Source organism: Protomyctophum bolini, assembly GCF_963924005.1.
Source record: "Protomyctophum bolini genome assembly, chromosome: 8".
NCBI classification, from domain to species: domain Eukaryota; kingdom Metazoa; phylum Chordata; class Actinopteri; order Myctophiformes; family Myctophidae; genus Protomyctophum; species Protomyctophum bolini.
Window position 1 is genome coordinate 38,725,414 of NC_137869.1, and position 24,506 is coordinate 38,749,919.

The window sequence follows — 24,506 nt, forward strand, 5'->3', positions numbered from 1 at the left end:
TCCTCGTGGAAACGTGGCGCTATTTTACTGAACACACATTTTCTGCCAGAACTTTAACATTTATATGAAACTTTAGAGGACAATTATTGTGTCAGTACAAACGCAGTGCTACAAGTTTAAATGCCGACGAGGTCAGTCTGCTAACAGATAGGACCGACTTATGGCTGTGTATTTGGAATGCATTACATTTATGGAAGATCACAGACATTCTAGGGCTATTAACTTAAGTTATTAACTTAACTGAACATATTCATCTAATATTCAAACATGTGATCACTATTCACCAAATTACAGTTGGTTGATTTAAAATGTATTTGTGTTTGCTCCGGACAAGTGACTTTTGTGCCCGGACATTATTATTTATTTTTTTAAGATTTGTTTTTTGCTTTTCTGCCTTTATTGATAGTATCAAGTGAAGACTGACAGGAAAGAGGGAGAGAGAGAAGCAAAGGTCGTCATGAACGGGACTCGAACACGCAACGCGCTCTCAGGCCAGAGCCTATATGTGGCATGCGCCTGGACCACTAGGCCAGCGGGTGCCCCTCATTCATTAATTATTAACAAGATTAACAAGAAATCCATGCTACTAAGCAGTGGAATGCATGCATCACATAGACTACTCCAGTTTGTTACTTAGTTTACACCAGTGGAATGGACTCTCACACATCACAAATCGATCAGTCAGTCAATCAATCAATCAACGCGTGCGTGTGTGTGTGTGCGTGCGCACATGCGTGCTGCAATATTTCCAGCTATAGGTCTACTATAAATTCTCTACTGTATGGCTGTCTGTCACTGGCCTCTATCTTCTCTGCCTCTGCCGTTTCCCAATCTCTTCCCTTCTCTCCTCTAGCTGTCAGTCTGCCTGCGTCGCACGTCTGTCTTTCCATCTCCCCCCCAGCAAATTAGAATTATAATTGCTCTCCCATAAAGAGCATTATTCTCCTGGTATTAGCCCTTTGTGTAACCTGGGCTTCAGCAGCACAGACTAATCAGATGACATGTAGAGAAACTCTGGGCGTGAGATAATTGGATTCTACAGAAGTTGCCATGCATGCTCGGCCTTATGGCCAGGGTCCGGTCCAGTGTCAGTCTATGGCAGGGGGTCCTCAGAGTTACTACAGGGGGTCCTCAGAGTTACTACAGGGGGTCCTCAGAGTTACTACAGGGGGTCCTCAGAGTTACTACAGGGGGTCCTCAGAGTTACTACAGGGGGTCCTCAGAGTTACTACAGGGGGGTCCTCAGAGTTACTACAGGGGGGTCCTCAGAGTTACTACAGGGGGGTCCTCAGAGTTACTATACAGGGGGTCCTCAGAGTTGAGTGTTTGTGCAAACATTGCGTAAACACAAACATTGAAGACAAAGGTGAGGACGCAAATGATGTACGATGACGTATATGATGATAAGTGTCCCTCACTTCACACGCGTGTGATTTATATATATATATATATATATGTTTTAACCACCGACTGAACCCTAGAATCCCTATTCCGAGGGGAACATTATAGCAGAAAATAACAGATCTACAGTACAAGTATGTACAAGCTGAAGAGGTTTGGCGTAGGCCAGAGGGAAAAGGAGCAGACTAAGTACACATTTTCTAAGTATCGAGGATTGATTTGGTTACTGTATATAAACCGTCTGAAAATGCATATTAGCATGAATCTAACACAATGCTACACAAGTCTATGAAGCTATCTGTATAGTCTATCTCTATACTGTAGGCTGTATGGCACACAAGGATGTGTGCATCATGTGTACATCAGGCTTAAGAGTAACTAGTAATGTAGTTAGTTAGTTAGTGCGTGCGTGTGTGTGTGTATGTTTTGACCCGATATGACCAAAAAGGGCTGATACCGATACTGTATCGCTGATGAACTCGTATGCAAGTTCCACCTGTTTTTCCACGTGGGCACACGGTATGTGTGCCCACACACACACTGTGTTGGCACAACTGTGTCAGTATCTCTGGACTGGAGTGACAGGAAATGTAGCCTGTTGTGAGATAGCCAAGGTGTACTGTCAGACCTGCCTTTGGTGTGGTGCTTTAAAAAAAGCTAAATAGAATAATGAAACAAATAAAATAAAATAACACTCGTGTGAAGTGAGGGGCACTCTTATCATCACACACACATCATCGTACATGACGTTCCGTGCTGCTCAGCCAATCAAATCATCACAAATGTGGTACACACAAACACACAAAGCTGGTCATAGAAGGGTCTATAGCGCCCCTAAAAAAGATATTTAAAAATAAATCTCCAGATGCTCCTGTTGATTCATATAAAAAGTTAATCAATGCTTAGATCTAATGATCTAAAAACGGCAACAGATTACTTAGTAAAATAATCCAAACTATGGAAATACAGTACGGTTTCTGCAAATCATATATCAGAGATCTGTATCTCATTGAGCTCATTGTTCAACAACTGTGTCAGTAGGAAGACATTTTCCAATTCCCCCTGCGATGACATCAATGCTTTGTCTTCCTGCCAGCAGAGAACAGAGCCTGCCTGTCACCCGTACACGATGCCATTCATAAATACAGTATGCCGTATAGAGAGCTGCCTCTCCTCTACAATCTCTCAATCTACAGTCGTCATTATTAACGCACACCTCCCTTTATGCGATGAGAAACAGGTGGAACTAACATACGAGTTCATCAGCGAAAAGTAGAGATGTCCCGGATGCAGTATCGGTCCTTTTTGGTCATATCGGGTCATATCGGAAACGAAAAAAGGGTATCAGGACATCCCTATAGTGAAAACTATGTAGCTGTAATTTTGTTTTATGCAATTTTACATAATACTTTAAATAGGGAGCATTTTGTTTTTCGTAATTGAAACGACTAATTCTAACAATTCTACTAATTCTCCAACTACCATTCTTACATTTGCCTGATTTTATTTGTGACGGTGGGTAACAATAGTGTTTATCTAAAATGTAAATAATAAAAGCTCGTTAGTATCAGTGGTTACACTACAATCAGCATCTATTTTCCCACTGCTAAAAGATACAAATAACTCATCACTCACTTCTTCCTCAGATCCAATTCAACAAGACACACCTCTATTGAAGATACTCATCCTTAAGTTGGATGGAAACATTTACAAATTAAGTAATAATGAATTGCGTTAGGGTTAAGATTATTGCTTTTTGTACCTTTCTGTTTTATATGCGTCTATGGAGCTGACATTACTCTAATATACCCCCAGGTGTGGTTAGAATATTGAAATATGTCTTCCCTGTGTATTTTTGGTTTCTTCCTGAAAGCTCGAGAGCCTTTGAGTCAAAAGGCCCAATCGAAATGACAGTGATAGTGACATCACAATATCATCCCTTAAACTCTCCCCCTTTATCATACAACAAAACTTCAGTTCAGGTACATCACCACCACACCACCCACCAGGAAAACCAGGCATACCTTAATGAACTGGTGGGCGTGTCATTTTAACACTTTATGTACACTTTGTTTGAAAAATAATCTTTATTCTACCTGATGATCATGATTTAGGGGGGGGGGGGGGGGGGGGGATCACTAGCCTGGCTAATAAGTCAGACTCATATCACACTGCCAAGGCAGATTTGCACCTGGCTTATTATAGCCAGGCTAGGGGATCACAGCATTCCATCTTTAGACACCTAAATCCTATTGACTGGGGTTCGCCAGGGGTCTGTATTTGGCCCCATCCTTCTTTCCCACTACACCTCTGCTATTTTTTGCAGAATGTCCGCCTACTTACTGTACTGTAGGGACACTAAAGTCCACTGTAACCAGCATCCAACATGCATGTGTCCTACAATTCTAGATGTCCCACCTCTGCCCATGCATCTGTCCTGTTGTCATAGCCTACTGTGCACAGTAAACTCTTTTGTCTGCATGGGGTCCCTCAGACCTCCCTGCTAGATCTCTACTAATTCCCTCTACACCAAATATGCCTTTGCTGAAAATAGCCCATCAACAATTAAGCTCTCAACGAGTTGCAGCTGGGAGGTTGTAGATTGGCTAACCAACCCCAGGAAATGTAGAAATGTACAATTGTCCATGTTTATCACTGCAACGTGAATACACAGAGTGTACTGTAGATGGAAACCACTATCCAGCCATGGCCATTCCGTTTTAGCAGTGGAGTGCATTTCCAATTAGCACCTGCACAACAACACATGGATGCCAGCTTACAGGACATTAAGCACCTTTGCTATAAATAAATTGATGCCGTGATACGATATCGTTTTGATGAGTGATAGTTAGGCGACAGTGACGGCCTGAGTGCGTAAATAAATCACAATGCATGTGATCCTGCTGTATATTACGGATGCCTTATGAATGTTTTGCGGCGCATTGACCAGTGGCGTATGCAGGAATTAATTATTACCTTGGCCTGGGAAAATTTGCCTGGGCACACAGAAATTTTTAATTAATTAATTAATTCCCCTCATTTTTAATTAATTAATACTCATGTTTGCCTTCAATTTCCTACAAATATTTAGTCAGGTGTCTTAGAGATTGACCGGTGTAATGTCAGGCTGCTACAAGACAAATGTTTACACAATGTTTGTGTTTACACAAACATTCAAATCTGGCCATCCATTGTCAATGGCATTCAATGTTTGTGTTAACGCAATGTTTGTGTTTACACAAACCCTCAAAGCTGGACATAGGAGCACTCCTCATTCCTCAACAACCATAAAACAACAACATGCACACTCTCCCAGGTAGCCTACTAGTATTGAAGTATTAGTGTTGAGTATTGAAGACTGCAGAGAGTGTAACAACAGCTAGTTTCTTTCAACACACTTCCAAATTAGCAATTAGCAAGATAGCACCAGCACCCCATAGCAGCAGACAACATGGGCACCCATAGCATAGCAACAGACAACATGGGCACAATCAATGAAAATCCATTCAGCAAAAATTACAATTCAATTCTGACCTTTGATGTCTTCAAACACGTAGTAATCCATAATCAAGGGCAGACGCTGTTGTGGAGTTGCCCAGTAAAGCTGAAGTCCTCAGGATACAACTGTTGTAGACCTACAGTAGGCTAGCTCCTCTAGGGACTGCATGCTGACTTCCTTTCTTTCCAAAAACTTTGCAATAGATGTTTGGCATTGTGAGGCTAACATTTAGGATACTCTCAGAGAGGCTTCTCATTGATATTTAATGATAAACAAAGACGCAAGTTTCTGGGGTGAAGAGTAGACAAACTAATCTGCCACATTCTAGAAACAAGCACATGACAGGCATCAGGCAGGCATGACCAATCAATCTATGCAGGTACAGATGGACAAACTAGGCAGTGCCAGTGGCTAGGATCCAAATAGGAAAATGAATAATAATACTAATAATAATACACCCACTGCCATATTTCGCTAAATTGAATGCAGAGATTGCATTCACATTGTTATGCAATTAAGCTACTATTAAAAAGTAGGACCAGGTGTGGATACGCCCCTGGCATTGACGCCACAGTCAGTGCCTTTATAAGTGTAGTGAATGTCCTCCTATACGTGTAATGCGCTACTTTGTTTTACAGTTTACATTTTTTTTATGTAGTGCCGCATGTACTAAAAAATATATATATATATTAATTTCAAAGGAAATACGGAAAAAAAAACAATAAGAAAAAAATGATGAATTAAGAAGAAATATAGCAGAAATAGCAGATCTACAAGCGTCATTTTCACTAGTTTGCGTCGGGGGGGGAAAACGTCTAATCTCTCTTTTGGGTATCGACCTGAGAAGTATTTTGCTAATAAGTAATAAGTATTTAGCTAATAGCTATACTTTCTGCAGTGCACGCATAGCATTCAGTGTGGAAAGTTTCACATAGACCCTCTGTTCAAGCGCTTGTTTTCTGCAGTCACCCCAACCACAAACACGCCGCTATACTATACACAGCAGTGTAGCCCTGAGGTTATCTTCAGAGGTTCCACGAGCAGATAAACATTATCTTTTGCTTTTCATAAAATTTCCATTGCTATTTCACTCAGTCGATGTTTGGAGCTATAGGTATGGCACCTCTGAAAAGATCCAAGTCAATTAAAAATAAGAGCATGTGTTGTTGGAGGTGTGTGCGTGTGCGTGTGTTTGTGTGTGCGCACGTGCGCGCGCCTGTGCACGCAAGTGTGTGTGTGTGTGTGTGTGTGTGTGTGTGTGAGCATGTGTGCACATCTTCAATTGTGATATATATACAATACATCAATGGTTCTCAAAGTGGGGTCCGGGGGCAAACTTTGTGAATATAGCCCCAAAATCAGTTTCACCACCTTAACCCTAAATATGAATCAGCTTTTGAATATATAGCTAATATTTACAAGCTCACAACGCGTCACGTGGCAACGTGTTGAGGACTTGTAGGTCTGCTATTATCAAACAAATAACAATTTAATTAAAAATAAATAAATAAAAATAACTTGTATGTCCATGGCACAACATATTTTCAAATGATTGGGAGTCTGCGTCACATATTAATTTGGGGGTCCTTGACTTGAATTAAAACTTTGAGGACCCCTGCTATATCCAGACAGTATACAGTTCTAAATAAAGCACAGATGTTCTGATAACAAACCTAACGTACGTACAGTAAACTCTCTAAACTTGTTGAGTAGGCGTAGCAACCTGAAAATGTGTTTATTTGTGGCTACTGTCAACATGGTCCTCCAACAGTACACAACATGAGTTCTTCCTGTGCGACACCAGATGACACTGTGACACCAGTGGACTCTCCGTGACACCAGGTGGAATGTTTTTTTTTTTACCTTGTGCCGTCTGCCTTTTTATTGCTGGACAAGGCGGATTTTTTTAAGTGAAACTCATAAAGTCTGATAAAAAACTGACACGCACGCACACATTTTAATGCTGTACTGGACACGAAGGCAAATGAGGGCAGTAAGTCGTGACGTGACACATTTTTCGGCCGGGAATCTGGTATTTCTGTCGAGTGACATGGTTGTTTGACGAATTATAATTAGCCATTAATTAATGTGTGACACCAGGTGGCATGTTATATGAATAGATGCAGAACTTCACGTGCTCCTGTCTCACTTAATGCCCTCATTTGGCTGCAGTTTCAATCCAACATTATGTGAAAATAGCTGATCTACACAATGCAATGTGTGCTGTCAGCTTTGTAGATCGTAGATTGGGAATCTGGTCAAATAAATATAGTTCTTAAGCGGTGAAAGGGAAAGCAAATGAGCAAATCGATATTTTATTTTATTTATTGATAGTATCAAGTGAAGATGGACAGGAAAGAGGGAGAGAGAGAAGGGGAGAGACATGCAGCAAAGGTTGTCATGAACGGGACTCGAACACGCCACACGCTGTCAGCCCATAGCCTGTATGTGGCATGCGCCTGGACCTATAGGCCAGCGGGCGCCCACAAATGTTGATATTTAATTTACATTACAACAGTAAATTACCTGTACTCGTACCCACCTTTTAAATAAGGGTATAGTAACTCACAGCATCAGAAATCATAATAAAACACAAATTAGTACAAATATGGTATATGCCACAGTTTACCACAGTATAATTTACACACAGAGAGGGGGCCTATATCTTGGGCGCGCCTTACACTTTATCCCTAAACATATATTTGCCATATTTTACTATCTTGAAAAACATTATGAAACAGTTCAACTAGCCGATCGACATGTTGTGAGCTTGTAGATCGGCTATTTGAACTATTTTAAAATGTTTTTCAAAATAGTAAAAGAAAATGACAAATAGGCCTACGTTTAAGGATAAGGGGGGGGGGGGGGGGGAGGAGGAGGGGTGGCGCAGGATATAGCTGAGAGAGCACTTCCCAATGGTCCCTGGGTTGGCGGTTCGAATCACGACTCCTCCTGTCCACATGTCGAAGTGTCCTTGGGCAAGACACTGAACCCCACATTGCCTCCAATGAGTCGGTCGGTGTGAGCTCGCCACCATTTGTGTGTGAACGTGGGATAGTGAGGACGCTGGCGTCGACTGTTCGCCAATGTATGAATGAAAGCGCTTTGAGCACTTGGAAAAGCACTATAAAAATGCAATTCATCAAAAAATGCAATTCATATATGGGGACTAGGTTGGCGGAGGGTGTGTGTGTATAGAGCCCAGGATCAGATTAGATAATTCACACGGGTGAAAAATGGGTTACAAAATCGTGGGATAAAAAATATATAAAAAGAAAAAAAGCAATTCATTCACACAACAATAAATCAATGAAAGAAAATCAATAAATATGATTCCCCGCAACCATAATTTGGTTGCAACATGGCCATCAACAGAATGTCAAAGAAGTTACTGTTGGAATTTTACTGTGAATGAGTCACTGCTTACAGCTGTGGTATTCCATCAACCTGCAGCGGCATGCAGGTCCTCGGCCGGCGTCACCAAGCACACCTTGGCCTGCCAGCTCAAATGTACAAAAGGGCTCTGTTGCAATACGGTGTTCAGAGACGCCCTTATAGCTGTTAGTATAACTCTGTGGATGGCACCGTACCAGCGATGTCTCAAAATGCCCAAGCTTTTGTTCTCAAAAATTCGGATCTGTGAATTTAAGGATCTGATTAAGAATGGGAGACAGTCTATGGGTCTAAGGTGAGCCAACGTAGTATTATCTCGATAATGTATACCAGTGATGACAATGGCAATAATGGTTATAATAATAATAACAAGTTTGCATTTCATGCATTTGTCTAGATCTATGTATTTCTTACAAAGGGTCAATAAACACTTTATTTTATAGGGTTATCTTTACAGTATAGGTTTGCCTTGTTTATCTCATTTGATAAAGTTTCAATAAATAAACTGTCGCGCCAGCTGTTAACTATGTATGTTACTTGCGTCTGTTCATGTATCTCTGTATATGTTATGAAGAGCCCTGCTCTTGTCTTACAGGCTTGATATTGTTGTGAGCCGTAAAGCCCAGAAGAGGGACATTCAGAGTATTTTGAACAATAAAACAAAGGATGACACATACCCCTCAAAGATCAGGTATTGTACACAGTATATGTGCATGGAATAAAGCAAAAATAAAATCTCATGACTCAACCATTTTGCCACGCCAAGTTCCAATCTGATTTGTGAAACAGCTGGTGAAAGTAGACTGTTTACTAAACACAGTATGTAAAATGATGCTCTTTAGATATTGTCATTCTAAACCACTGGTTTTCAACCAGTGGGCTGGGGACCACCAATGGTAACCAAATGGACCCTTGTTATAGATCTTCAACTCTTGAGAGTGTAAGGGTCCATTTGGTTTAATTTCCCGCCCTCAAGAGTGAAATTATTATTTAACATCTGCATTATTTAATGTACAAGATGTCTGCACAATGTAGAAGAATAATTGTTATTTTGATCAACGTTTGCCTGTTCTCTCTCCTAATGGTACCAACATCAATACAGCATGGAATTGTGGACAAAATCTCATCCAACGACGACAACATATTATTTAGTTTTGTGTCTGAGAGGCTAAATATCAAATCAAATGGTGGTCCGTGGCTCAAATGCAGAATAACTAATGAGCCTTGATATGAAAAAGGTTGAAAACCACTGGTCTAAACCTAAGCTATCACTGCTGCTCTACATCAACATGCTTGTTTAATCATAGTCAATAAATGTTATTTCTGTCCTCATTACAGCTTTCGGGATAACACCAAACACCGCCCGAATCTGGAAAGACTATTAAGGGATAAAAGTAAGAGAAGCAATGCATGCCATATGGTCAAGTGTCTCAACCATGTTCAAAGAGGAGATTGTGTGCACGTCTTGTACCCGCATTTAGGCCAGGTGCTGGAAAAGTAAAAAGTTACATCTCAACCAGCCTTTAGATGACAGAAAAGTGCTTATTTGAAACTTTTGGACCTTAGCTTACCTTAAACAGCATCTAAAACTGTATTCTACTCTTTGTGTCGATTGTATGGTCATTAATCACGGCTTCTTCTGGTTGAAGGGTAGCACTTAGCCTACTATTTTTTTTTCTTTTTTACCTTACTTAACCTGCTCTACAAATTCCTGTACAGAGCAGGCCTGTAAGACCTAAATCGCCTTTAGTACATTTTGTGATTTGGCACTACAGTACACGAATAATATAATAATGTAATATAATATTATAATATAATTCCTCATTCTAAATCCTCTCTCCATGCAGAGTGTTTGTCAGCGTTCCGCTCCTTTCTGCAGTCAGAGTTCAGCGAAGAGAACATCGAGTTCTGGCTAGCATGTGAAGACTTCAGAAAGTCCCCCTCTTCAGCGGACGGGCTTTCCTCTAAAGCAGACCAGATCTACCAAGAGTTCCTCCACCCTAGCGCCCAACGGGAGGTCAGTTCCAGAACCACATTTCATGATTTGTGGACAAACTTACAGTGCATAATAGTTACAGATGTTTTAAGACACTTGTACTGGCCAGCCTTTAGAGGCCATTACAGCCGTTGGCAAAAGTGATGTGTGATTTGAGTCTGGCTTATTAGCGTTCTTTGGGGTTTGAAACCAGAAATGTTCTATTATACGCACAAGACCAGATAGTTATGCTTATTTGTGTGTTACACTGGCAGACGAATATAGACTGTTTGCGACTGGCTAGCATGCTTCAAGTTCTGTGTCGTCGTCCCCTCACCTCCCCCACAGATCAATGTTGACCATTATATCCGAGAGGAGATTCAGAAGTCCTTGATGGAACCCAGCCTCTCATGCTTTGATGATGCCCAGAGACACGTGTATCAGCTGATGGAGAGAGACTCCTGCAGCAGGTTCCTCCGCTCTGACGCCTACCTGAGTATGAGGCGCAGGAACAGGACCCTGTGGTACATTTAGCCATCATCCTTTTTGTGCAACCTGCACTCCAAGGAACAGCAATGTCCGTGTCCGCCTATGTGTCGTCCGCCTATGTATGCGTTAATGAGCACGAGTATGACTATTAGTACCAGTAGGGGCGCTGTTGTACAGAAACAGAGAGATAGTGCTGTACTGTTGCCTGCTAATGAGAGAGAGAGAGAGAGAGAGAGAGAGGGGGGAGAGAGAGGGGAGTTGCACCACTCAGTTCACACGGGTGTGATTTTTTTCTATACCAGTGGTTTTCAGCCATTTTCATATCAAGGCCCCATTATTTATTTTGCATTTTAGCCACGGAACCACCGTTTGATGAGATTTAGCCTCTCAGACCCAAAACCAAAAGAATATTTAGTGGTTGTTGGATAAGATTTTGTCCACAATTCCACACGTCTACTACATTTGATTCTCTAATTGTGTATAGACTTCTTGTAAATTAATTACAATAATTTAAACTCTTGAGAGTGTGAAATGAAACCAAATGGAACCGGATCCATTTGATTTTACACTCTCAAGAGTTAAAGATCTATAAGGGTCCATTTGGTTACCGACTCGCCATCATTTAGCTGGGGACCACCTGGAACCCCTTCAAGGACCACTGGTGGTCCCCGGACCACTGGTTGAAAACCACTGTACTATACTATACCATTGACTTTTTACTTTCTTTTGGTATTTTCTTCACGATCACAGTACCTAGTTTCAGTCCTTTTGGTCCACCAAGGTGAAAACCTCTGAACTATTGCTACTGTGTCATAAAATGACTATTTCACGTTTTTTTTTTAAGTTTTATTCATGAAAGTTTGTCAAGCTAAATTAAATGGATTTGAACTGTGGGTTGACTGAGCTGATAGCAGATAGTTAAGTAATAGGATCTACAATACCAATAAGAATGTTGAAGAAGTGAAGACGTTATGATAAGATGAAGTATGTGAAAGTATATGTGAACAGGAATGTGGAGCAGATGGAGCAGTTTTTAATATCGTTATATCCTACACGACAAGCGTGATACACGATGCATGGATTAAAGTTATCAGTCGCCACGACTGATTTCAGTCTTTTCGATTCCATAGAAGCCATCATCATCATCATGTCTTCTTTGGAGGCATGTTGCACAGTGAAAACAATGATCTCAACGCATTGAGAGCTTGTAGATCGTCTATTTTCGGTAATTATTTAAATTTTAGAGCATATCTGACGTGGTCAAACAAGCAATATGTTCTGAAGAATCTTCCATAAATTCTGTAATAGTCTCGCTCGGATATCTTATCTATAAATGAAAGCAAGGGTTAAAGCCTCAATCTGTATATCTTTCATCGTGTTGACAGCGCGGATTACTAAAACATACTCATTTTGCACATTGTGTTGATTGTTTAGGAATCAGCGCTGAGTGTGTGTGGGGCGGCTCCTTTCACACTGTCTCACAAATCGCACATTTAAGACTGCAATGTTTGCAAATGCAAACATTTTCGTGAGATATTCGTGAGATTTTATTTTTGCTTTAATCCATGCATGGATGGATGCAACTGATTTAAAAACATACTATGCACTATGAGGCGCAGTGTGCTTGAAATAGAAATGGCTACAGGAATGTAAAATGAAAGGACCTTGGAAATGTTCATTAAAAGTTAATCTGGAAAAAGAGCGTTTTTTCACAACATTCTTCACAACATTAAAAAAAGAAAAGTATAACAATGTGCACCCTTTAGATATATAACTTTATGACTTAATCGCATTCAATTTACACCCCAATTGGATGGATGGATAAATCCTGTCAATTCAAAAAACGTTTATTTGAATTTATATATGTATTTCAGAATGCCATGACGACCGTTTATATTTATCTCTATGACACTGACTGATGTTGGCAAGCAGAGGACTGGCATCATTCAGAGAAGGAGTTTCCATGGCTCGGCCAGCAGCACAGTAACTGTTTTGGTCTCATATCTGCTTGTCTTCCACTAATTAGGTACTGAGATGATTCCCTGAGCCAGTGAGGGTGTCACTGAGTCGGAAAAAAAAATAATACTGCCACCCTTGACCTCATTCTGTAAATGGCCTTATTCCTGCACGTTGTGCCTTAAAAGGCTTTCCAAGAATCTAAGAATAACACTAGAGTCTGACCTAGAAGAACACACGTCGGTGAATTGGAGTCATCATCATGCAGACAAACCTGATGTGTGACAAATCAGCTCGAATGTGTTCCCTCTCATCACCCCCATACAGTGCTGTAGGAAGTATCAAACTTAAACATAAAATAGAAAATAACCTAATAAGAACATATGTCAGCATAAAAGATACGATTAGTCAGTGTATCATCTACTGTCTTGTCTTTTCTCTTTTGCTGCATAGCTTAGTTTGTTCATCTTAACTTCAAAAGAAGCAATAAATACAGTACAGTACATCAATCAAGTAATGAAGATGAACAGAGAAGATGCAAAGGCAGTATTTAAGTTTACATACTACTGTATAAGCATGAGCTCTCTGTTGAAATGAAAGGGCTACTTCGGATGTTCATTTGTTCACTAACTACACTAACTGGAAAACCCAGCAGCAAAGCAACATGACCAAATGCACTGCATGTTGTATATGGTTGAATTTCAACCTTGTATTCACACATAATACATTTTAACAACATGAATCCTATCGTCCTTAGTTTGGGCATAATCATAATAAGGCAAACAACTGGCCAAAACAAATAGCCAATCTGCAAGCTTGTGCAGAGAAGAGATTTGATGTAAAAAGGAAGGGACCAAATACAGAACCTTAGGGGACCCCAGTCAAGTATATGGGGTTTAAATGGTTAAAGTGATGTTGAGTTGAATTGATGATGGATTGTGGAAGTTGTTAAGCAGCAGTATTTCATCAGTCAAATAAGTAAGGGATAATATCTGGCTAGGTGGACATTGTCGGGGGATAATTCACAGAAGATCGGCGAAGCAGAAGTGGTTAATCATCGTAAAGGTGAATTATCTCCCGACAATGACTACCTAGCCAGATATTATCCCGCTTATTAAATGGCTACCTAACATAAATGGATAAATTGAACAACAACAAAAAGTATTCCTTTAGTTTCGCACTGGCTGCATCTGCTCAGCTGCAGGGCTGGAGCACTGTCGGAAAACAAGAAAGTGAGTTGATCAAATAGAATCCATTTTCAGGTACTGCTTCGTCCATTTCTCGCTCACATGTTCTCAAAAACATTTTTGAGAGCAATTATGTTAAGCTGCAAATGACACTGTGTGTGCGTTTACATGGCTGTCATGTTGGAAACAGCAGTAAATCAGCAGGGCGCAGCCACACAGCTGGTTCTCCGAGGGTTTGATCGGTCATTATCCAGAAATAACAGACTGCTGAACTCAGCGATTGACCAATCAGAATCAAGCATTCAACCAAGCCATGTAATAAAGTATTGTATTACACGGGGCGTCAGGGGCTTACGGGTAGAGTGGCCAGCCGGGAACCACAAGGTTCCCAGTTCCATCGGGGCTCCCCCAGAGTTAGTGTCTAAGTGTCCTTGAGCAACTCCTAATTTGCTCCCGATGTGCAGGTTGGTACCTTGCATGGTCATCGGTGTGTGAATGATGTGTGTGTGTGTGAATGGGTGAATGTAATGTTTTTCACAGTATGAGAAGTTCCGTTGTTTCCAAGCATCACTAGGGGTGTGACTGACCCCACACTGATATGGTTTGACTTGATTTAATTGGATTACAATTCATGAATCATAATCGAATTGATTTGGAGATTTGACTGAAATGACTGATTCAATGGAATTGGATCATGTTGCAACCGTCACTCCATTCCCGGCACAGCAGTGTCTGATCTCGCCGATGTGAAACCCTTATAAAGGAACGTACATTGGGACATGATGAACCCAGGTCACAGCCCGTACGTGTCACATGGTGCAATACACTTCACTCACAGTCTGTCACTGTTTTTCCATAACCAGAAGAAGTTACCATGGCAGCAAAGAGGAAGTGAGTAATATGGTGCATTTCTGCTTTGTACAGTATCTGTCTATCTGCGCCTTAGGCTCTGGCATCACCTTTCGAAAGCTGATACACTGTGGCCTGAACCGCGAGGAACAATATATGGTGATAAAAGTAACTGTAACTGTACCATATCTGTATCATATACAGATATGTATCATATAGGGTCTCATATACTGTATTATATAGGGTAGCGCCTTTCTCCAAGGTGCTTTACAATGTAGGCTATTTTAAATTCACCCATTCACACAATCCAATAAAATTCAAAGGGCTTTATTGGCATTACAAAAACATATGTTTACATTGCCAAAGCAAAAAGTGGAACAAGTCAGAATCTCCAAGATCACTCGATGCAGACAGTGGAGGAATACACACAATGATTAGTCTTTGAGGTGGTTGTGTTCCATTTGATATCCCTGGCCTCTCCTATCACAGAAGCTCACACATCTTGCTGCTGTTTTTGCAAATGATTGTACTTCACCCAGCAAGTGTGGGAGGTTTTTGTCATTAGTCATGTTTTCAAAATCTCTGTGGGTGATTGTAATCTATATGTGTCTCATTCACACACTGATAGCGACAGTGGAGTTTACAACTTTCACTCTTTGAAATAGAAATACTTTACTTTTGACTCCACTACATTTCTAGGAAGGGACTCTTTGGACGCAAACTTACAAAAATGTAAATTATTAAACCACTTCAAATATAGTGAACATATTGCAACGCAGTATTAATATTAAAAGCATAATTTATTTTGTATGGTAATTTGTACTTTTGAATACTTGGGTATTTACTAGAGTATATATACTTTGTCCATCACTGGTAATGAGAGACGTGAGGCTGCAGTGAGAACACTTTGTAATTTGTGACGTAAATGCAAATATTGTCAATCGTGTTGTGTTGCTTCACTGAAGCACGGTAAGGGACCGGAAGTAGCGATTCCATTGACCCTTTACTTACTGTATGTTGAAACAGGTTTCAAAATAGACACATGAAAGAACATTGCATTTGTTTATCTGCTAAAAGTGTACTAATTTTGATTAAACAGAAATTGCCATGCCATGAAAATTAATGTAATTGCTACTACCACATCTGGTGTTGTACTACCTGAGTCCGGTTTCAAATCCACATTTTCATTTAAATCTCACCCTTAATTTGACGCGGCCTTCACTCGGTACTCTTCCCCCACCGAGTCCGCTCGAGTCACGAGTCACTACAATGCAATGAAATAAATGTATTATACCCAGATTATGAGGGTATTGGTAAGAGCCAATTCACATTAACATAATAAGAGAGCTGTCTGGCATAGACATCTTATCTTGTTAAGTAACTGAGCGCTGAGAGTTTTCCCAGTGTTTTATGGACCAATCAAATGAGAAATAATAATCTGGTACGGGCTCAGTCTCGTTTTCGACTCGGACTGGACCCCCTCCCACACTCGGTCTTCACTCGGACTCGCCCCGCCTCGGACTTGGCCTTGACTGGCTTTAGGTGGACTCGACTACAACACGAACCACATCCTCCATCAGTCACAGAGTGCAGATTGAGGCATCAGATAACAATTATTCACAATATTTAGACTTGCCACATCAGACTCTGCTATTGGGCAGAAACCAGCTATGTCCAAAACCAGCTATGTCCAAAATCCTATTCTATACAAGGTTCCCCCACGGCTCTCTGGCCCGCTCCCTTTATCCCACTGCACTAAATCTCCAAGGAAAATAGCAGATCAACAAGCTCACAACGCCCCTGGGTAGGGACGGTAGCAGTGTTGTTTTTGGCAGCAAGTTTGACAAGTTTTAGTCATAGTCTCTTCAATAGTTTTCAGTTAGTTTCAGTCACATTTTAGTCAGCCAGAATGTTTTGGTGTAATATCATAAGATTTTAGTCGACTAAATCTGCAGTTGATTTAGTCGACTAAAATGTAGTTTGGTGGGCGTTGATGCCATCGTCGCATCGATCTACAAGCTCACAACGCGCCGCTCACAACGCGTAGCTTGTAGATCAGCTATTTTCAGCATGCAACCAAGTGTAAAATGACTTATACTTGTCCACTAGTCCCCTTCCGAGCATTTTAGTCTAGTTTTTATTTATTGACGAAATTGTCAATATATTTAGTCATATAGTTTTAGTCATCATGGCTTAGTTTTTATGTCGTTTTTGTCAGTGAAAAAAGGTAGCCGAGGAACATTTTTCGTCGTAGTATTATAGTCGACGAAAACAACACTGGCCGGTAGCTGTGTGTGACTGACTGGTGACTCTCGAAGAAAAAAAAACGCTTCACTGCTCATCTCCGTCTTTGGTCAAAGCGTGGAGAGCTACATGAATGGAGCCAATCCCATGGCTGTATTGGGTGACGGGCCAGCTCATGGGCCTTAGCATGAGCTCATGGTTGCTTAGAACTGCGGTCCTCAAAGTGGGGTCCGGGGAACCCCAGGGGTCCCTTAGAGAGGTTCCAGGGGGTCCCCAGCTAAATTAGTTAAGATATAGCATCAGTTTAACCACAAAAAATATGACAAATTTGGAATAACAGTTTAACACAAATCTTGTTGACACAAATATGTTTGATGGGGGCCCACATCCTAATACAAATATTAATTTGGGGGTCCTTGACATGAAAAATGTATAACCAAAGAAAAACAGGAAGATATTATTGATATGATTGCTCTTCAGGGGCACTAAGGGAGGTTAAAGTACCAGAAAATAGTTGCTGACTGATCTCATGTCTCATATTCCTATAACCTAAGCTTGATTCACTCTGGAAACTATGCAAAACAGATCACAGGTCAGCTTCCGGGGGAGGAAGCGTGAATATTAGTGCTCATTTGATACAACTTCTATGGGTTATCACAAGCCGACAAGTTTCCTTGACAATAATAGTAATAATAGTTCGGTTATTTAAGTCATGCCACTATAGGAACACAATCAATGTTTGGACAAAGCAGGCACAATGGTCTCACAAAGTAAGTAAGCTTTGCTGCCCCATGGGGCCCATGGGGCAGGAGCCTTGCCTAGCCATGGGGCCCATGGGGCAGGAGCCTTGCCGAGCTCACACACACACACACACACACACACACACACACACACACACAGTATATGTGCAATAAAATTGGGCAATAAAGTAAAGGCTGAAACAAGGGAATGGTCACGATGTTATATCCTGGCAATCTTAGCTAACTTCCTGCAGCCGCAATGAAGTGTTGCAATTGTCGTTTCCCTTTTTCTCATGAAGCGAGAATTCAAAGGAATCGTGGAGGGACACAGTGTACAGTAAGAGTGCTCTTTGTGAGCCTGCAACATCTCAATAATGTCCGAGAGGCCAACCCACAAGTCACAGAAAATGTCACAATTTGCGTTATCACAGTCAACGTTACTGGCATTTGCATCCGCGCTCCCAAATTGAAGATAATTTGAATACAGCATGAATCTGCCAAACGTAACTTACCAGCACTGTGTGTTTGGCTCGTCCAGTTGACATGAGGGAGGGCAGGGAAGGAATGAGGGAAGCAGGGCAAGAGAGGGATCTAGAGACATAATAGGGAGTGAAAGAGCAGGGGGGGGAGAGAGAGAGAGGGGGGGGGGGTGGTTATACTGTGTATGAGTTGTTGTTTCTTAACAGGGAAGCAGGAGGGAGAGGAAAAGTACAAGGAGGAGGTTTAGGAAGGGGGGCTTCCTCCCTCTCTAAACTGCAGCACTCTGTTTGGGCTGGGCTGGGCTGCGCTGGTGATGTATGCCACTGGCCTCTCTTAGCAACACGAGGACCGGGTATAAAAAGCCCTGTCACAGGGGGAACCCTCCCCAGTGTCTCTCAGCTGCAGCATGATCAGGACCAGGAGCCTGAGAGTGTGGACTTAATAAAACAATGCACAGCCTAATCGCCGCGCCACTCAGCAGCAACACACAGCACTTCATCATGGATAGAGATGACAGGAACAGAAACAAGAACATGTGAGTGAAAGTTTAAACATTTAAACACAGAGACGTATATATGCCAGCGACGGCACAGATGAGACGATGCGTCGCTGAACTCGTGGTCCTCTGCGACGCCGTGTTGTGTTCTAGTTAACTCTAGTTAACGGTCTCTTTGCATGCTGTTGAAAACGCTCAGGCTCAATTGGTTCATCCGATGTCCTTAAGAAACAAGCCCATGCAAACACATGATCTGACACATACAGACATGCGCAAAAGTCAATTCATTATCATTACCATGCATGTCCTATACTCCTATAAAGTGACTGGCTATGGATGGATGCTTCATATTAATATCCTCCGAAAAGAGCATGAACGCAATTGGAATCTAAACTTTTATTCTGCCGCATAATCATTCTTTTCTAATTGCTAGATTCCTGACATACTTTTGACATCTTCACTTGACACTGAATACACCGATATCAAAATACTCATATACTGTAATTCTTATCTCTACACAGTGGGAAGAACTTTATGTGCCGACTGCAGTGCATGTTCTCGCACTCTTCAGGCTCTGAGAGGTAAGGAGACTTATTGAGTGTTTTGCATACATTTCAGTGTTAAAATAGCCTGCGCCTATCATTTCCATCTATGGCATTTTGAGAGGATTCAAAAGAACTAGGGACACCATGTTTGCTTTGGCACCGAGCATGCACTTGCAGACCATACCCAAAGACTTGACTTTTTTCTTTTTAAGGAATTTGATAAGTACATCCATAATAATTAGGCAGTTTCTGCATCCTGACATCATATAGATTGTTGGTTTTGTTCTACCCAAATTCGATTCTGGTTAAGTAATTACTTTTGCATTCTCTCCCAGCAGGCTAAGTTTAGAAGATATGCAACAATGGTCACAGTCACTGGAAAGGCTTCTCGAGTCTAAATGTAGGTTGCTTTTCCCAGGGAATGGAAACACTCAAAATTAACGAGGATAATTCTTTTCAAATATGCGTTCTTTAATATAAGAAATGTCAATGTGCCTTGTAATATAACGTGACTTGTTATACAATTCTAACAGTTTTTCCCCCACAATAACTTCAGATGGACTGGCCACTTTCCGGACCTTCCTGAAATCGGAATTCAGTGATGAGAATATTGAATTCTGGCTCACCTGTGAAGAATACAAGAAAATCAAGTCTTCATACAGAATGTCTTCAAGGGCCAAGAAGATATATGAGCAATTCGTCAAGCCAGAATCTCCAAGAGAGGTAACATTGATATTACCGCATCTCATCGTGATAAAATCACAGATCACAAAGATGCAGGGCACTGCTTTTGCCCCCTCTCTCACACATACGTGCTCTTTTATTACTTATTGTTCCGAGACGTACTGTACCATAATACTAATTGCGCGATTACAAATTTAAGTTGATGATTAATTGTCACAAAATAAGTGTGATTAACAATTCTATTGTGTTTTTTTCACTGAACATTGGAACGTTACAATTTGTATTTTTGTTTGCCTTATAGGCTTCGGAAATGACAAATTGCACAGATAAAGAAATCACTGACACATTTAATAATTTTTATCTTAAATAGTTGATCTACAAGCTTACAATATGTGATGTGTTGTAAGCTTGTAGATGTGCTATTTCCGCTATTGTTTTTAATGTTTGAAAATATATGGACATTTTTCAACTTGGACACGATTGACGATTATGCAAAAATAACTGCAACTAAAATATTATGATTAGGCGATAATGTAATGAAGAGTGTTCTGTACTGTTCACGGTGTGGTAGCCTCTATACAATCTTAAAATGTTTTGTTTGAGTTGCAACTTTACTCCTCTTCTTCCTCCCTGTCAATCTCGTCTCAGATCAACATTGACCATCCGACCCGAGAGGAGATCGCGAGGAGCATCAAGACTCCCACGCTACACTGTTTTGACGACGCTCAGAAGATCGTTTACGGGCTGATGGAGAGGGACTCGTATCCGCGCTTTCTCCGGTCAGAGATTTATAGAACCCTCATGGAAAACATGTCGGCCGAAGCCAACAACAAGGGATGAAAAAAACGCAACGGAGCGTCGAGGAAACAGAGCATGGATAAAACCTAACTGGAATGTTTGGGGTCCTTTCAGGAGAGAGAGGAGGGCACATGCCCCCCTCCCACCCCCCTCACCCCCTGACGATAACAACAAAACATAAAGTGGTAAATGGTAAACTATCCAAGGCGCTTCACATAGATTGTGCATTACCTCCACCCATTCACACACACATTCATACACCGCTGGCGGGGGAAACCATGCAAGGCACCAGCCTGCACATCGGGAGCAATTAGGGGTTCGGAGTCTTGCTCAAGGACACTTTGACACTAACTCTGGGGGAGCCTGGGATCGAACTGGGAACCTCACGTTCCCAATCCAGCTGTTCTACCGGACACTCGTTCTACCCCTGGGTAGCCAACTCACACGGCACAGGGATAGACATCACCACCGACACGGGATACAGGACATGGCACTGACCACTATAGGGCACTTGACTGTCAGCCGAGAGAAGATGACAAGCAACAAAAAAAAATGACAATAATTTACAAAGATTATATAGTGTGTTGTGTTTGCACCAGATGATAAGTTTGTGTACATAGTTGAGCTGAAATCTATTAGACAATGAATGAATCACTGGGTGATCTGACCATTGAGCTGCGTCAGCAAAGTGCACAGCAGCCCTCCCTCCCTCCCCTCTCTGCATGCGGAGGAGGTGTTTCCTGTTGTGCAGATAGCGATGGAGGATGTTAGATGGGTGGCATGGTTGTGCGTGTGTGTGTGTGTGTGTGTGTGTGTGTGTGTGTGTGTGTGTGTGTGGCAGAATTCTTTCTAATTTGGATCCTTCAACTGCCACCGGAAGTATCACCACTGGGAGCATTAAGGATTGGGGACTCAATAATAGGGACGTGACCTCTTTAGCGCTGGAGTGCAAAAGGTCACTTTAGTTCTACAGTGAGCGTTCGCTCTTCTGAGACACTCAAAAAAGAGATTGCAAGCTTTTGTACTGAAGATTTTCAGTGATAAATTATTTGACTTATTTAAAGAGTCCATTTTTTGGATCCTGAAAATGTATTTTTATTGCTTCCAAAGCATAATGGTTCTAATGTATTATTAGATTAATACTTAAGTTAACTTAAGAGTCAAACAATGTATTATTTATTTTGCGGTTTGAGTACAAAGTTTGTTGTAGACTTTTACAGTGCTTGTAAAGATATATTATTAAATAGGATGCCATTGAATTATCAAAATACGTGGAACAACATAGTATTTTCTCTAGATTCCCACGGCGAATTATTAAGTAATAGGTATTTCACTAAGCATGTGGTTGTAAATGCAATCTGACTTAATAGAGAATTACATTTAGCGTGAAGTAGCACAAAATATAGTCTTAAATAAGCTATTGAGATAACAGTGTACTGTATTAGTGTCAGTTGCTATAGTTCACCATCATGCAAAGGTTGTGGTGAGCTGCCGTCTGATTTAAACTTATTTTCAGATTTTGTGAAATATAAGTTATGTAATAGAGGGTATGCGCGTGACATCATCATCATACCAGGAAGTTATGCGGGAAAGCCTACCGAGTGGCAAAAAAAAACTACTTTCTGGCCTTGACAGCCCATACACATCCAAACAGAAAAGTCCTATTTGATTGCATGAAATTACTTTAAACAAGATTAAATTCACTTCGTCACTCACTTTGCCACTCGATCTGCCATTCACTTTACACCCCATACCCTCTATTAGCGACCAGGCAACCGCCATTATGAATACTGTGCAGTCTGCACCGACCGATCCCATGGCCAGAGAGAGAGAGAACCTGGGCCAAGAATAGCATTCTGAATGAAATCAGCAGTATTTATTTACAAGTTATCCATTTGGTCGACAGAGCATGCTCTGACACTCAAAAGTGCTATTTGTGCGTATATCATATATACGCCGAGTTTTAAAAAGGACCATCAACTGTTACGCGTGCATCACGGACCAGTCAATCTGCCTAAAGGAACACATTCCCTGGCCACGTCTCCTCTAGGTCAGAGTGCTTTTATTCTGACCTGGGATCAGATTCTAAAAATGTCCATTATATCCTGGCAGTTTCATTATTAACCCATTCTGACCTGAGATCAGATTCTAAAATTGTCTTCGATTTTTTTTTAAATAGCAGACCTACAAGCTCGTAGCGCGCCACTCTGTGGCGCGCTATGAGCTTGTAGATCTGCTATTTTTAAATAGCTAAAGCACAACATAATGCTAACACCAAAACGGGTTCCCGCCCAAAATGGGTTAATGAGAAAGTGTCTCCTCAATTAGTAACTAATGTAATCAATTTGATGAGTCCCATGCAGTTTCTATAGCTTATAGAATGATCTTATTATTATGAATACAATTAGATTGTGTGCACAAGGACAATTTTTAAACCATGTTTGATTATCTTTTAAGTTGATGCCCATTTTATAGTAGCACTTCTGTGAGGATAATTGCTACTGTGACCCAACGACACACTGTTTTGTTGTGCACTTAAGCCAATAAAGTTGAGTTGTTTTTATTTATTTATTCATGTGTCAGTCATGATTACTGGTCAATGTCCCTTGGGATACATCACTGAGGATACGTCCCGCAGGTGCATCCATGCGATGTATTTTTGTTTCATGTATTTTATAGTGACTCATAGGAATAGACTACGTGACAACCAGGAATAGTCTGGTGACCACCGGAGAGACGGGTGGCAGCCGGAATGTAGACGGCACCCGGGAGCAGTATGGGTTGGCGCCCCAGCCTGTGTCTTCCGTGAGGAAGAAGCACAACAAACCCACGGTGATGCCTTTAGGAGGGCCATTCAAGCAAGGTGGAGTCTGCGGAACCATTGCGGCTCGAGAATCCACCACTCCTGAATGAAGTGCCTGGTGCTGGGAGTCTGGTGCAACACACAGGTGCTGGGCCTGCGGTGAGAGCAGGAGTGGACCTGGTGAGACGTAGGAGGGACCCGGACAGGAGTCAACCCACAGAGCCTAGTCCTTCCACGCGCCAGAATGATGCGATCCTCCCGCATACCCAGTCCCGGCAGAGTAGTTCAGGAGGAATGGATTGTGTGGCCCTGGTCTTTCTGTAATGGGACTGATCGAGGGTAGCTACTGGGACGTAAGTCGGGACTTGATCACTCCCGGCTGGGTCACCTGAGTGAGGGGTATGATGTCGGGAGACCCGAAACCCCGATGACCTTGGGATACATCACTGAGGATACGTCGCAGGTGCATCCATGCGATGTATTTTAGTTTTAGTCAATGTCTCTCAGTCCACTTGGTGAAACTAATGCTGTTACGCATATACTGTACACAGTACTGTAAATGGCAGCAAATACGCATATGATAAACACAGCGGTGGAAAAAGTATCCATACTGCAATGCAGAAATACTCTGTTACAAGTAAAGCTCCGGAATTCAAAATGTACTTGAGTAAAAGTACAGAAGTATCGGTGTCAAAATTTACTACAAAAGTAAAAGTACTCCTTGTGCAGAATGACCCATTCCACAAGTTTAAAATGTAGAAAACAATCGTTTGAAAATAGCCGATCTACAAGAATGCTGGTTTCAAATGGCCAAAAAAACCAATATAAGTGTTTTGTAATAATAATCTAAATCTACAAAGTAACTAAAGTTTCCAAATTGTAGCGGAGTAAAAGTACAATATTTGCCTCTGAGATGTAGTAGAGTATAAAGTAAAAGTATTGGAAATTGGAAATACTCAAGTGCAAA

General features: G+C 41.3%; 1 protein-coding gene across 1 annotated transcript; it reads left to right on the forward strand.

Moving 5' to 3' along the window:
* The first annotated feature begins 8,412 nt into the window (after window positions 1-8,412).
* On the forward strand, window positions 8,413-22,862 carry LOC308320223 (uncharacterized protein). Its single transcript, XM_080770541.1, has 11 exons — window positions 8,413-8,588; window positions 8,889-8,984; window positions 9,632-9,687; window positions 10,141-10,310; window positions 10,617-10,792; window positions 13,041-13,044; window positions 18,645-18,748; window positions 19,231-19,290; window positions 19,590-19,654; window positions 19,811-19,977; window positions 20,587-22,862. Exons 1-11 carry the CDS (start codon window positions 8,479-8,481, stop codon window positions 20,776-20,778), a joined length of 1,200 nt encoding a protein of 399 aa, XP_080626667.1. The 5' UTR covers window positions 8,413-8,478; the 3' UTR covers window positions 20,779-22,862.
* The last annotated feature ends 1,644 nt before the right edge of the window (window positions 22,863-24,506 follow it).

Excerpts from the sequence above, each read along its gene's own strand:
- LOC308320223 (XM_080770541.1), top strand. The coding sequence starts at position 8,479 with ATGGCACCGTACCAGCGATGTCTCAAAATGCCCAAGCTTTTGTTCTCA. Across the intron at positions 8,589-8,888 it reads AGACAGTCTATGGGTCTAAG|GCTTGATATTGTTGTGAGCC; the intron begins GTGAGCCAACGT and ends CTTGTCTTACAG. Across the intron at positions 19,978-20,586 it reads AGCCAGAATCTCCAAGAGAG|ATCAACATTGACCATCCGAC; the intron begins GTAACATTGATA and ends ATCTCGTCTCAG.